At 36.3% G+C, this 14,939-nt stretch overlaps 1 protein-coding gene and 1 long non-coding RNA gene across 5 annotated transcripts; one reads left to right on the top strand and one right to left on the bottom strand.

Annotated features, from left to right (window-relative positions):
• Positions 1-6,300: 6,300 nt before the first annotated feature.
• Positions 6,301-9,389, top strand: LOC118045417 (uncharacterized). Of its 4 annotated transcripts, XR_004686980.1 has the most exons (7): positions 6,311-6,418; positions 6,558-6,645; positions 6,724-7,097; positions 7,233-7,304; positions 8,320-8,389; positions 8,550-8,701; positions 9,073-9,389. It is a non-coding gene; the product is annotated as an uncharacterized lncRNA (long non-coding RNA). The 4 variants fall into 4 exon arrangements; XR_004686979.1 differs by lacking the exon at positions 6,724-7,097; XR_004686981.1 differs by lacking the exon at positions 6,724-7,097 and having other exon boundaries at positions 6,558-6,723.
• Positions 9,390-12,203: 2,814 nt separating this feature from the next.
• On the bottom strand, positions 12,204-14,346 carry LOC118045422 (glycosyltransferase family 92 protein RCOM_0530710). Its single transcript, XM_035054045.2, has one exon. The coding sequence runs from the start codon at positions 14,072-14,074 to the stop codon at positions 12,293-12,295; it is 1,782 nt and encodes a 593-aa protein (XP_034909936.1). The 5' UTR covers positions 14,075-14,346; the 3' UTR covers positions 12,204-12,292.
• Positions 14,347-14,939: the final 593 nt, after the last annotated feature.

The raw sequence follows: 14,939 nt of genomic DNA, 5'->3' as shown, positions 1-14,939 counted from the left end.
CAAAAAATTAGGTCTTCATGTTTTGTTTTACTCCAAAACCTGTTTTTTCAACCCATTTTTGACCCATAATACTTAGACAACACCTTAGAAACAATAATAAATCTATTTGTGGCCTAAAAAAATCAAAAAACAAAACATCCAAAAAACCAAAATCAACTTGAAACTAAAAATTAACTCAGAGTTCAGATCTTTTTTTTTCCCTGAATTTTAAAGATAAAAAACACCTAATATGAACTCCACTCATAAAATGAAATTATTTGATACAAATATCAACAGTTTTGATGGCCTAAATTGGTGCAAATGATATCTTTCTTTCTCTAACACTAGAATTCGACGACCTCTCTCTTCTCTCAATCGGGAACTAAAAAGATAAAAAAATTAAACTTTTAAACCAAAATTAAATTGAAAAAATATTAAGGTATTAAAATTGTATAATTTGCGTTATTTTAAAGTGCGAGGACCAAAACATATCTTTTCCAAAACTTTTGGTATGCCACCCATATTTGATGCCTTTGTTATTGAGGTTTATGTTCTTCTAATTTCACCATTAACTAAGAAATTAAAAGTAATTTGGCTTTTAATTAGAATTAAATCATTCAAAATTAAACTTTAAAAACAAAAATGAATTATTAAAAAATATAAAGTAATTCCATAGTATTTTGTGTGCTAATAATATTCTTCAATTAAAATTAAATTGTCCAAAACTAAATTTTAAGGATGAAAATAAATTATTAAAAATTACACAATAAGTCGACATGTCTAATCTTCCTACAATGCCAACACGACTGGGCATTTTTATTCGACAATGTTTTTTGTATAAATGAATAGTTCTGGCTTCATAGTTAAAATCTAACGCCTTATGCCTTTTATATTTTTACTCAATAATTTTATAATTTTAAAACTCGGTTTGGTTTGACAGGTGAAATAGTTGAACAAGATGTGAAAAGATGAAGAAGGAGAGAATTTATATGAAGGATGAAATCTTCATTGTATATATCAAAAATAATTCACTGTCTTGCTTTTCTTTACATAATGCACTGCTGTATTTATATTACGCTTAGTATAGCAACTTCTTAACACACCATATCATTCTATACATTTATAACAGAATGGGAGAATATGTTGTATTTACAAATCTTGTTACAGCTGCCAGAGTGGCAGGCGGCTGGTGTGCAATTGCTGTAACGTCCTGCATGTCCTGCATGGTGCTGGTTGAGTGGCATGCATTTGGTGTGTTGTCTAATACCCCCCCCACAAGATTGAGAATAGAGATTAAATATTCTCATATTGGATAAGTGTGTCTGAAAAAGAGAAGAAGGAATTGCTTTGGTAAAGATGTCTGCGAGTTAACACCGAGAGGCAACATGAGTAGTTGTAATGCTGCCATCTTGTATCTTGTCATGAATGGCATGACAATCCAATTCGATATATTTTGCTCGTTCATGGGAAACCGGGTTGGCAGCAATATGCAAGGCAGCCTGATTGTCACAGTAAAGCTGGGCTGCTTGAGGATGAGATAAAGAAGGTCCTGAAGGAGATAACGAAGCCAAGTTAGTTCTGAACAGGTGGAAACCATAGACCTGTATTCTGCCTCAGCTGATGAATGTGATACGATGGATTGTTTCTTGGATTTCCAGGAAATAATGGAGTTGCCAAGGAAGATGCAGTAACTCGTGACTGACCGCCTAGTATCAAGACATGAGGCCCAATCAGAGTCACAAAAAGCTCTGAGTTGAATCTGTGAAGAAGAAGACAATAGAATGCCCTGGCTAGGTGCAGACTTAATGTAACGAAGGATTCGGTGAGCTGTGGTGAGATGTGTTGTCGTGGGAGTGTCCATATACTGACTGAGAATCTGAACAGGATAACAAATATCGGGTCTGGTGATGGTAAGGTATAAAAGATGGCCAATGAGGCAGCGATAGGTGCTGGGATCTGGTAATGGAACCCCATAAATCTTGTTGAGCTTGAAGTTCTGTTCAAGGGGCAATTTGAGAGGTTTGCTTGCCAAGGTACCTGAATCAGCCAAGATGTCAAGAGCATACTTTCTTTGGCAGAGATGAATACCGGTCGGGGATCTAGCAACTTCAATACCGAGGAAATACCGTAAGCAGCTAAAGTCTTTAATTTGGAATTGGTTATGCAGAAAGGTTTTAAGTGCAGCAATGGAAGAGGAACATTACCAGTGACGATAATGTCATCAACATAAACCAGTAAAGCAAGAAATGAGGTGCCAGCCACTTTAGTAAACATGTTGTAGTCAACTTTAGATTGTGTAAAACCAAAAGCAATGAGAGATAGGGAGAGTTTGGAATACCATTGGTGGGAAGCTTGCTTGAGTCCATATAGACTCTTAAGAAGCCGGCAGACTTGATGAGGGCCACCGACAGAGTAGCCAGGAGGTTTGTGCATGTAGATTTCTTCCTCTAGATCACCGTGAAGGAATGCGTTATTAACATCAAATTGGAAAAAGGGCTAGCCCTTTATTGCTGCAACAGAGAGAAGAACTCTGACGGTGACAAGCTTTACAACAGAGGAGAAAGTTCTGTATAGTCAATTCCAGCTTGCTGCGAAAAACCTTTAGCGACAAGCTGAGCCTTTAGTCGCTCAACATTGCCATCAGCATGAAACTTAGTCTTGTAAACATATTTACAAGCAATGGCGACCTTGCCATAAGAAAGATCAGTAACAGTCTATGTTTGATTATGTTCTAAGGCACGCAATTCATCACTCATGGCTTTGCACCAATCGGGATGTTTCACAGCTTGTTTGTAGGTAGCAGGGTCAATGTGCATGTAGACAGTAGTGGAAAAAACAGTAAAGGATGGAGAAAACCCTTTATAAGCAAGAAAGTTATGCAAAGAGTAAGGATTACCAGTGTTGGAAGGGGAACACTTGGACAGTGACTGGGAAGGCATAGCGAGGGAGGCCTGGTGATGAAAATCCTGTAAATATTATGGTGCTCGTTTGATCCTAGTAGACCAGCGAAGAGTAGATTCAGAAAGAGGTATAAGGGCAGGTGTGGTGTTTGACATGGGGATGACAGAACCAGTAGTTGTTGGCTGAGGGATAACGGTGGAAGGAGAAGGAGCAGAAACATCAGGACTGAGAGTAGCAATAGAAAAGTTAAGAGTGTTGGGTAAAGGTTTAGTGAACACAAAAGTTGTGTTGTCAGATGGAAGTGAAAAAGAATGAAAAGGAAAAATGGATTCATGAAAGACAACGTCTCTAGAGATAAATGTAGTATGAGACTGTAGATCAAGTAATTTATACCCTTTAATGCCGAAAGGATATCCAAGGAATATGCACATGTGACTATGAGGGTCAAATTTCTTACATTGTCGTGAAAGGGTGGAGGCAAAACAAAGAGACCTGAAAATCCTTAAATGTGCATAGGTGGGAAGTTGATTGAATAAAAGTTCAAAAGGTGTCTTGTGTTTAAGTAGGAGGCTACGAGTGCGATTGATGAGATATGTGGCTGTTAAAACACAATCACTCTAGTATTGAAGTGGAAGGTTGGCCTGAAATCTTAGTGCACGGGTAACATTGAGAAGGTGTTGGTGTTTACGTTCTACAATCCCGTTTTGTTGGGGTGTTTCAACACAGCTGGTTTGGTGAATGATACCTTTGGTATGAAAAAAAATCTTTCATGTGAAATCCCCCCTCTATTATCACTTCGTAAGATTTTGATCTTACAATTAAATTGAGTGTCAACTAAAATGGCAAAAGATTCAATGTTACGTTTAGTGTCTGCTTTAGTGGGAAGAAGATACAACCATGTGCTGCGGGTGAAACCATCAACTAAAGTGAGAAAATATTTAAAACCATCATAGGAGGGAATGGAGCAAGGTACCCATATGTCACAATGCACAATCTCAAAAGGTTGCGATGCACGATGAAAGCTATAAGAAAAAGGTAAGCGATGAAGTTTTGCTAAGGGACAAATACAACAAGGTTTTTCATTGGTAACAAAAATGTTGGTTTTTACTACAGGATCTGTGATTGAAGACAAAACAAGAAAAGATGGATGGCCTAGACGACAGTGCCACAATTCAGAATTAATTTGTTTAGACGAAGCAGAAGCTGCAACAGAACGTTGTGAAATGGAAATGTGGGATAATGTATGAACCAGGAGGGATGGAGAAACGACAGAGTTGACAAAATGATAGAGGTCATTCCTCACTTCACCCTTCCCAATCGTTGTCCAAGATAGAAGGTCTTGAATAAAGCAAAAATCAGATAGAAACATAACACAGCAGGTAAGATGGGTGGACAATTTTTTTACGGAAAGTAAATTAAAATTAAAGGAAGGAATACAGAGAACTTGTGTGAGGCAAATTAAAGGCGTGAGTTGGATTGTGCCAATGTGTGTGGCAAAAACATGTGTGCCTTTTGGTAATGCAACTGGTTGGTGTATATCAAATGTAATGGTCATGAAAAAAAAAAGGTGCAACAGACCATATGGTCTGTGGCTCCTGTATCGATGATCCAAGGTGCATGAGAAAGAGAAAGATTAGTGTGTGCATGGGCATTTAAATAAGAAGGGATACCAGATACGGGAGGAGAGTAAAAAGTATCAGATTTAGTCGAGGGCTGAGCAAGGGAAGAAGTGGATGAGGGAAGCAGAGCCATGAGTTGGTGATATTGTGCCTAGGTCAAACTGATTCGAACATTGTTGAAATTGTCAACAGTAGCCGCAGGAGTTAGAGTTGATTGTGCTGTAAGAACATGTGCACCTCTAGGCTTAGTGAAAAGTTTGTGGCCTGGAGGATAGCCATGTAGTTTATAACACTTTTCCATTGTGTGACCAGTGAGATTGCAATGAGAAAAAATAGGAGCTGCAACATTGCTAGCCTTGAAACAAGTATCCAACATGTGCCGAGTAATCTTGTAGTGAGTACAGTAGGTGTGTTCCTTTTTGAACTTAGAGTTGAACGGATATTTGGCAGGAAATGAAGATTGCCTTCTGATTGCAAAAGCCATAACATCATGTTGTGTGGAAAGAGAAGCAAGTTGATGTTGATATTCCTGTTGCTAAATGACTGAAAAGACACGAGTAATGGTAGGAATGGGATCAAGCAACATGATTTGGTCCCGTATGGTAGAGTAAGAGTCATTCAATCCCATTAAAAATTGGAAGACATAATCTCGCTGATAACGATTAGAGATAATCTTCATGGCACCACAACTGCAAGATGGAATAGGATCATAGATCAATGTTTCATCCCAAATGGTTTTCAGCTTACCATAGTAAATACTAACAGTATCATTGTCTTGTGATAGATTGGCTAAGGTTTTCTTCAACTGATAGATGCGTGGGCCATTTTCATGTGAAAAACAGTCTTGAAGATCAAGCTAGATATCTCAAGCACTGTCAACAAATGCTATGCTAGATTTGATAGAGGTGCTGATAGAATTTTGAAGCCATGAAACCACCATGTCATTACATCGTTCAAATAAATCAAAAAGAGGGTCTGCTTGGTCAGTTGGTTGGTTGATGGTTCCTGTGATAAATGTCAGTTTATTCTTGGCCTGAAGAGCTCTTTGCATGGCACGAGACCAAGTTGCATAGTTATCGCCATTAAGTAACTTTGTTACTAGGATTATGTTTGGGTTGTCTCCGGTGTCTAGTCGAAAGGGGTTGCTATGATTGTTAAGATTCAAATACTGCTGAGTGGTTGCTGTATGGGTAATGTTTGGGTTAATATGTATATTTGGTGAAGATTGATGTTCTGAGAAATCCTCCATGGATATTATTCTCTATAGCTCTGATACCATGAAATAAGTTGAAGAAGATGTGAAAAGATGAAGAAGGAGAGAATTTACATGAAGGACGAAATCTTCACTGTGTATATCAAAAATAATTCACTGTCTTGCTTTTCTTTACGTAATGCACTGTTGTATTTATATTACGCTTAGTTTAACAACTTCTTAACACATTATATCGTTCTATACATTTATAACAGAATGGGAGAATCTGTTGTATTTACAAATCTTGTTACAGCTGCTAGAGTGACAGGCGGCTGGTGTGCAATTGATGTAACGTCCTGCATGTCCTGCGTGGTGCTGGCTGAGTGGCATGCTTTTGGTGTGTCGTCTAATAACAGGTTGACCTGAAATCTAGCTGACTTGTGGCTGGAACCGGGCCAAGTTTATGAATAAATAGGGTAGTTAAAAACCCGGCTGACTTAGTGGGTTAACCCGGTTAAAAACCTGGTTACAACTCATTAATTTTTTTTTATCAAAAACTATATTATTTTTTATTTATAAAATAAATAGGGTTGATCTAGATGACCGGTCAAATTAAAAACACTGAATAATTTTGGACAACGCCCCTATTTGTGGGAGGTCCTTCTTTCTTGGCCGTGCTCGCCAATCGCGCCGTTTTGGGCATAGCTCCCGTTGTCGATGCTAGCAGGTAAAATTTCTCATTGCTATTGCTAGGTTCTGACTTGAAATGTCGTATCTCTTAATCCTTAATCATGTTGTTTTTGTTGATTATTAAGGTAATGATGCTAAGTCTTTTTTTTTTTTTTTAATGGCTGTTCACAATCCAGTGCTGATTTGTTAACACTTGGATTGGCTGTGACTAGTACATTAACCGGTCTGGTATGGCTGGCAATTCGCCCTAAATCTATCTCTGTGGTAAGGGCGACGCACTTGCTTTCCATGGTTAATTGGATTGCAAATTGGAGAGTGTGATTTTTATTTTCCTTTTTTTAGGTAAATCCTCAAGGCGTGGAATGCCAGTTTATATGTTTCCACCTTCCTGATTTTGTAGTTTCCGAGCTATTATGTTTCTGCCTTTTCTGCTTACGTTACTACTACTGTACTTGAAAAGATTTTGAGGTGGAATATTAGGTGCTTCCTTGTCAGTTGTTCGTTAATCATCAACATTTTTAGGAGGAATTGGGAAATAGGGAATCACTGTCAGGTGTTACATGCTGCAGGTCTCTAGTTGTTATTTATGATTACTGTTGTATCCTACAAATTGGCTTGGCAGCTTAATCTGTCGATAATGAAGCACTGGCTGTCGATGCTGCCAAGTTGATGCAAGGATCACTTTACCGTGCTGCTATAAAATCTGCATCTCGAAAGTATTTTCCATGATTTGTTAGCTTTCTTTGTTGTTTTGAATCCTTTGCCATGTGATGATCTTAAAAAAAGAAAAAAGAAAGAGATGCTTGCTGAAAAAGTACTAAAAGATGATTGTTTGCTGATTCTATTTGCAGAGAGCTATTTGGCCAACCTTTTCTCTCTACCCTGGGATATCTGAGTTGCCATTTCTACCTTTGAACACACAGGTGATCTAGCTCACTTTTTCCCATTAAGTTTAATTTGAATTTGTTTTCCACTTTTGTCGAGATGCTGTAACACGCTTCACATTAAAAAAGCAAATCACCACCTTTTCTGATTATTAATTTGTTGACTTTTCGCTTATTCTAGCTGCATTGGATGCTTGAATTAAACTGCAAGCAGATCTTTTCTTTCTCGTCTGAATAAAGGTCGCTACATCTTTTACATGGATTGTCTGGGTATTATTGAGGATAGAATAAATAGTCTTGAAGGTTAAAAGTGTAGTTTTTTTTAACTTTTTTTTTGTAAAAAGATTAGAGACATGTAGAAGCACAAGAAAGTACTGGTTAAGAAAATGAGTACATTGTAGGAAGCCAGAGGTGGCATCTCTAGAGAAAAGTGAACCGAGAGTCATTTGAGATGGTTTGGCTATGTCTGATGTTGACCTATGGTTGCACCAGTGAGACAGAGTGGTCAACTTGAAATGTTAATGGAGAATTAGGAGAGGTAGATAAAAAATGACATGTGCCGAAGTGAAAGAAAGGTCTTGAATCACAACAGGTTATAAAAATTTGAGTCCATGGCAGTACTGAATAGAGAGGGGTAGGCAGATTCTGGTAAACGTGCCTCATGTGTTTATATATATATATATATATATATATATATATTTAGGTTTAGTTGAGTTGAATTGAGCTAGTACATATCAAGAATTGTTGGTCACGAACTGTAATATTATTTTGACTCATGAACAAATAATTTTTCCCTCATCATAGAATGCACTGTTGCTTTGTTGGACATGATCATTTTCATGGTTTCAAAGACATTGTCTCATAAATTCTTGAACCATCATTTGTACTTCCAGCTTACTGTATGAAATCACATAATGTTTAATTCATATTTATATCGTGAAGAATACTGTTCTGCTTTGGATTGTAATTCTGAACCTTGCAACTCATTTTTCGTTGATTTACCTGCACGAGTTTTCCACATCAAGGAATTACCAAGTCGATATGATTGTTTCAGGCAATGCGGAGATGAAGGAATTGCAATAATTGGTGGTGACACAATTAAGGGGTTCACATCTTCCGACCAGGTCTGTTCTTCTTTTAGTTATAACATATATATGCATGTCACAATATTCTATCGCCACTTGGTCATGGATTGCGAAAGGATCAAAATGAGTGTTAGACATCACTTTTGTCTGTAAATATCTTTCACTAGATTTGAGGTTTCCAATTTTCTTTCGCTTGCAGGCATGGATTGCTCTTATTGGAGAAAAACCGGATGCTACTCTAGCAAAACATGCTGTAAATAAATGATAGGCAGTGCAAGATAGAGTCTGATAATAACTATGTAGACGTCTGGATTCTCATGTTCATGGCATTTGTTGCGTCCATTATTTAAGGTAATTTCAATTTTTGAATTGCATTTAAGCATTATGATATTGTCAAACTGTTTTTGTTACCTGCCGTCTTCTGGATAAGCTGTTACTATAACCATATGAATTATATGTATCATGTTTCGTTCAAAGCTTCGATAAGGAGCATTTTATGAAAATGTTTTTCATACAAGAGAATGTGTGTTGATGTTGCTAACGGGAAATTGATGCGCATTTAAGAACATGTTTCACAGAGCACCAAGAGCACCAAGCATCAAAATTACTCATGGATGTTGAAACCTACAGTTGCATCTATTTTATTCCTTACACAATACAATTTTAAAATTTGTGAATCCATTTACAAGTTCTCTGATGTCTTGCATGCTTTTGTGAACCAGGAGGAGACAAATTGTTATCGAACCAAATCATGGTGTGGCAAAACGAAGATGGAGTGAGAACAAGGAGGCAGCATAGCATTTTGAACCCAATTCATGCCATAGGTGAACACAGTTTCCAGTGATGCTACTCACCTTGACTTCCGAGTTGTGATAGCACAAGCACGAAGCACCAAAATTTGTCAAATATATGTTCACTGTAGCTGAGTAATGTTCATTAGATTATTGTGGATACTTTGTTTTTTTTTCATTTTGGTCCTCAAACTTTTATTTTGGGCGATTTTATCCTAATTGAAGGCCTATTGCTTTTAGTTTCTTAAGCAAGGGTGGAATTGGAAGAAGAACTAAAATAAAAAAGACACCAAACATAGGTGGCATGCAAGGTTTTTATATAAATACACTTAGATCCTCCATCTTTAAGGAAAGACAATCAAATAGCTAGTTTCATTACTATACAGCAAGGATAAAAAAGAAAAAAGAATAGAAAAATGAGTTCTATATGATAAGAGAAGTTTGATGATAGCGTTTTAGAGTCTTAATATTGCATTAAAAAATAGATTTAAGCAGAACTATATGTTATCGTAAGAACATGACTGGTAAGATAAACTAGCAAGAACTTGGTCATAGTTTCAGCCTGCTATTTTGTTATCAATTTTGTTATACTATTGTTATTGAAAGAGGAATGAAAGAGGAATGAAAGAGGAAGCTAAAGAAAAACATAAGTGATACGGTTCACTCTTGTGATACGACCCAAACAAGATCAGATTCAAATTTTGACATAAAATTTCTATTGTTCAATTTTTATGCTATTGAGTATAACTTCAAATTCAACTGTTGGATTGAGCTAAACTTACTAGAAGATTCCAAAGGTATTTTATACACTATATGGATTCACGAGGTTTGCATCAATTTGTGTTTGTGTCATCTAAGAAAAAAAGGGTTATATTTCATCTTGTTATTATGTTTAATCATATCATTAACACACACGCGCGTGCGCACACACACACACATATATATATATATATATTAGATGAAATTTGAAGGATGATTCAATTCTGCCGTAGAAACACAACTCTTAGTGAACCATAAGCAAACCATCTCAAAATTAATTGAAACTTCATATTCTGTCTATTGGGGTTAAGATTGCATCATATATTTTTGAGCCTATTCAAATATCATTTGCTTGATATTTTAATTCGAGGTTCAATTTTGCCGCAAAAACACAACTCTTAGTGAACTATAAGCAAATCACCTCAAAATCAATTGCAACTTCATGTTTCTATTGGGGGTTATATCACAACATATATAAAATTTGGGCTTATGTTGATATTGTTTGTTTGAGGTTTTAATTCGAGATTCAATTCTACCGCAAAATCACTACTCTTAGTGAACCATAAGAAAACAAATAGCTAGTTTTAAGAATCAATTGAAACTTCATATTCTGTGTATTGGGGGTGAGATTGCACCTTATATTAAATTTTAGCTTATTTGGATATCGATTTCTTGAGATTTTAATTTGTGGTTCAATTCTGACACAAACTGATCATACAAGGAGTTTGGGTACCTAGACATAATAAAACGACCTATAAACTGAGATTTGTTGTTTTCTTAGTATCCAAATACTATACATTAAATTCGAGTTCATTAGAATAACATTTTCTTTAGGTTCTAGAATTAGGTTTTATTTTGTCGTAACGGGTTTGTTTTGTGTTATCTTTCAAAACTTATTTTATTTCTATTGATTTTGTTCCTGCCAGTATATTATCATCCTATTTGGGATATTTGACTATCGTTTGAGTCATTTTCATCACTTTCACATTTGTTTGTTTTCGATCAGTTCTGATCCAAACAAAAGTTAGATTTGTAATTTCGAGTATAAATCAATGTTCTTCCTATTGTAAACTGTATTCTTGTTGTGACTTCGTCTTCTTCTATTCTTTCTATTTGTGTCATGTGTTCAGCAAGGGAGAGGAAACGAAGGAGGATTCTAGCTCAAAGATATGAAAAACTAAGCCATGGTTTAGGGGGTTTTAGAACAAGAATTCTATGATCTTCAAGCTTCATAGAAAAAGGAGGTACAATGCCAAAAAAATGAAAGATAAAGAAGAGCTACTCTTGTTATCATTCAAAAGTATGTATGCAAATGGTTAGTACAGTGTGCTTATTTAAAATTCTTGTCAGTCACTACTTTCATACAGTGTTGTTGGAGAAAAATATTAGCAATAAAGGGATTATGAAGGCTTAAACAAAAGGCTAATGAAGTCGCTACTAATCCTATTCAAGATTTGAGGCGAATCTTTTTAAAGAGGAAGGGAATGATACGTTTCAGTCTTGTGATTTGACTCAAGTAAGGTCAAATTTGGATTTTGGTGTAAAATTTTCTATCATCCAGTTTTATGCTATTGAGCATAACTCAAAATCCAATCGTTGGATCGAGCTAAAACTTTACCAGAAGATTCTAGAGGTATTTTTCTATGTTGGAGTAAATTTTCAGGTGAATTGTAGTTTAGAAAGGACTTGAGATGTAGGTCCAAGGCTTATTTTGAGCTTAATTAAAACTTTGTTTTGAACGAGAATTCAAAACTTGTTTGGATCATGTCATTGGCTTTTCAGTTTAGGGTTTTTTGGTTAGTTTTGTATGTGGATTAGTTTAGCCCACAAGAATAAACCCATTAGGGTTAATTTTTCAAGAACTATTTAAACTCATGTAACTAAAATTTCAGCAACCATTAATTAATATTACTTCTGAATTTTTCAGTTTTAACATGTAAGTGATTATTACATTCTTCAGTTCTTGAACAAATTTAATCTGACTTATCAAAGATTAACTGGCTTCGTGACATCATTCTACTTCATTCTAATAGTGTTGATGCCTTAAGACATGTTTTTATTGTGTCACACTCCTATCAGATCTATTTTGACTTTTCATGATCAAATCTTAATTTTAATTTAAGATTATGTGATTATATAATCATAAGATTAAGATTCGCATCAATCACTCACAAAGTTCGCTCACTTAGATACCTTTCCAACCGTGTAATTTGCATTTTTACAGTAACATCTGGTAATTGTGAAGAAATATAAATTTTTTCGGTTGTGGTATAAAAAAAATCAGGATAAAAAAAATTGCAAAATAAAACAAATAAAGAATGCTGCTTGTGTGATTGCTCTGTTGTTATCCATGGGTGCCTAGCTATAATTTGCACATCGAAATGCGAATCCGTTACGCGAGGGACCTCTCCCAGGGAAGGAACCCAGACGTCGAATCGGCAAGATTGGCCATAACAAAATGCTTGAGGCCAGTGTCCCAAACCTCGCAGAACCGAAGCCGCCAATCGAGAGGTTCAATGGCCTCTGTCCCAAGACCTGGCGCTCTATCCTTTGATCCCTTATTGTGGTCCTCTTGCCAGTTAGTGACATAGGTCGAAACTCTTCTAAAGAACTTGGCTTTAAAGGAATCCCACACCTGGTATTTGTAGTGGTTCACTAAAACCTTGCTCTCTCGCACGTTCAGGTATTTGTATCCATCCCGTAGTTTAAAATGATGCACCGCATTAAGAAGAGTTGTATGAAGGAGCTCAGGGCGCACAACGGATTTGTGTCTCTCCGGAGCCTCAAGCCGACAGGTATAACCTACAGTTACACCCTTTGATGGAGGTGATGTCAATCCAGATGGCCCATAGCTGTGGCAAACCGTTCTTAGCTCTGCAATTTTGGGTGAATCTGAGTATTTCTTGACGAGGGCTCGTAGTAAATTTGGTCGAGGTTTATATCGTCCCCGTCCATGTGGGAAGTAGAAAAACTCATCAACATCAAAGAATCCAAGCCACTTGCATTCATGTTTTGCTCTCAAAGCACAGTGTGAAAAGCCTGCCTCTTGTGTCTTAACCCATGGCCAAGCATGCCTAGTGATATTGTACTTGTGCAAATTAAGCTCATCAATAACTTCTTGAACCTCATCATCGCTGTTGTTGTCGTATATGAACCATCGCTCGACTCCAAGCCAGGCGTGATAGATAATCCACTCCCGAAGGAAAGAGGCTTGGTTCCACAGCATGGTGCAAGCACAGAGCTCATACTTCCTAGTGTTACTCTTGTGCTCATGGGAGTTGATGATTTGAACTTTGGCGACCGAAGGCAGAGGAGCTCCATCTGCACCTTCAACATTGTAATCAACACGGCTAACACTAACTCGAATGTCCTTAGCCTTAGCTAGATTGTTTAGAATACTAGGAGGCAACAAACACCGAAAAACTTCTTGAGCAGCTGCAATTGCTCGAGTATTGAACACAAATAATCCTTGATCAAAATCAGTCAAACTGAAGTGGCACCTGAATTTCCTAGCATCGGCTTCTCTATGCGGCCGAAGATTCAATCCTTTAGCAAACACAACCACATTACTACTGTAACCATTCGAATCCAAAACTGCCTCATAAACCACCTTGTTCCAGGAAGGAACCACACTCTGATTAAGCCGCAACAACCATTCACGTCTTTCCACCACAACATCGCCACTCCGCCCTCGCCCTCGCAAATTAACTGAAGCAGAAAAATTAAGAGGCGGGAGGTGGCACCTCACAATGGACTTCAACTGTTGATGATATCCATCAACAGATATAACAGGCTTTAACACAGCTCGTTCAAGCATATTGTCGTAGTAAACACAGTCTAAATTATCAGTTGGTGGAGTTAATTTACTGGAAACGATTAACACTAAGTGGTCAGGCAACAACACCCTGCCTTCTACTACTAAATTTTGATACTGGGATACACCACCACCACCACCACCGGTTAGAAAAGCAGGCAAGAGGGACATAGTGGAAGTTCTCAGAACTGGGCGAAACGACCCGTCCCTACGGATAGGTAAACGATCCGACGAAATGAACAAAAGAAATACTAAGCAAGATAAGCATACAGTTAGGGACCTTACTAATAACAACTTGGCACATGCTGGTCTATATATTCTTCCCTGCTGCTTTCTCTTCCGCCTTTGCTCAGAATCCATTTTTTCTTTTCAAAACCAAAATAAAAGAGAGATTTCTGGATCTTGAACGAATGAGTGAGAGGAGATGGGCCTGGAATTTGTGAGGTGCAGATCTGGAGAAGCTGACGGTGAGATTTGGCTTTGTGGTCGGCCGGGAAAGGGAAAAGAAAGGGAAGCGACGCAGTTGACTGGAGGAAGGAGAATATACTACAGTATAATATACTACCACTCCTGTTTCTTTTTTGACTCGTTGAGGAGGAGGAAAGGAAGAGGAAGATGATGGTGAGGAAGAATTTTTATTTTTATTTTTATTTACTTTTTATTGATTTTTTTACGCTCTTAGCGAGTCTAATTGAGCCACATGTCTTGTTTTAATTTGATGATTGCTAATTAGTATCTTAATAATAAATTGATTAATGAATGATAAACAGATAATAAAAAGAGAGAGATAGGAAGGAGAAATTAAAAAATAAATAAAAAGAGAGATATATGAGATAATATATAATTTTCTCTCTCTTTTCGTGTATATGTTTCTCATATCATAAAATCCCTCAAAAACAATAAAAAATTATAGGTTGAAGTTACAAAAATTTTTAATTAATTTTCGGGTTATTTTTATATTTTAAAAAAATTTAAATTATTTTATTTTATTTTTACTTTTGAATTAATAATTTTTTTGTGTTTTATATCATTTTAATATATATTGATATTAAAAATATTTTTTAAAAATAAAAAATATTTTTTAATATATTTTTTCAGTAAAAAATATTTTAAAAATCAATCATAACTATATTTCTAAATAAACTAAATACAAAATCTTTGACGTATTTATTTTTTTCTGATTTTTTTAATTTTGGATTATTTAAAGATTTATTTTTTAATGTAT

The sequence above is a fragment of the Populus alba genome, chromosome 10, assembly GCF_005239225.2.
Source record: "Populus alba chromosome 10, ASM523922v2, whole genome shotgun sequence".
Lineage (NCBI taxonomy): Eukaryota > Viridiplantae > Streptophyta > Magnoliopsida > Malpighiales > Salicaceae > Populus > Populus alba.
This window is presented reverse-complemented; position numbering and strand designations above follow the sequence as displayed.

Coding starts and splice junctions, on each gene's coding strand:
- LOC118045422 (XM_035054045.2), bottom strand. CDS start 14,074: ATGGATTCTGAGCAAAGGCGGAAGAGAAAGCAGCAGGGAAGAATATAT.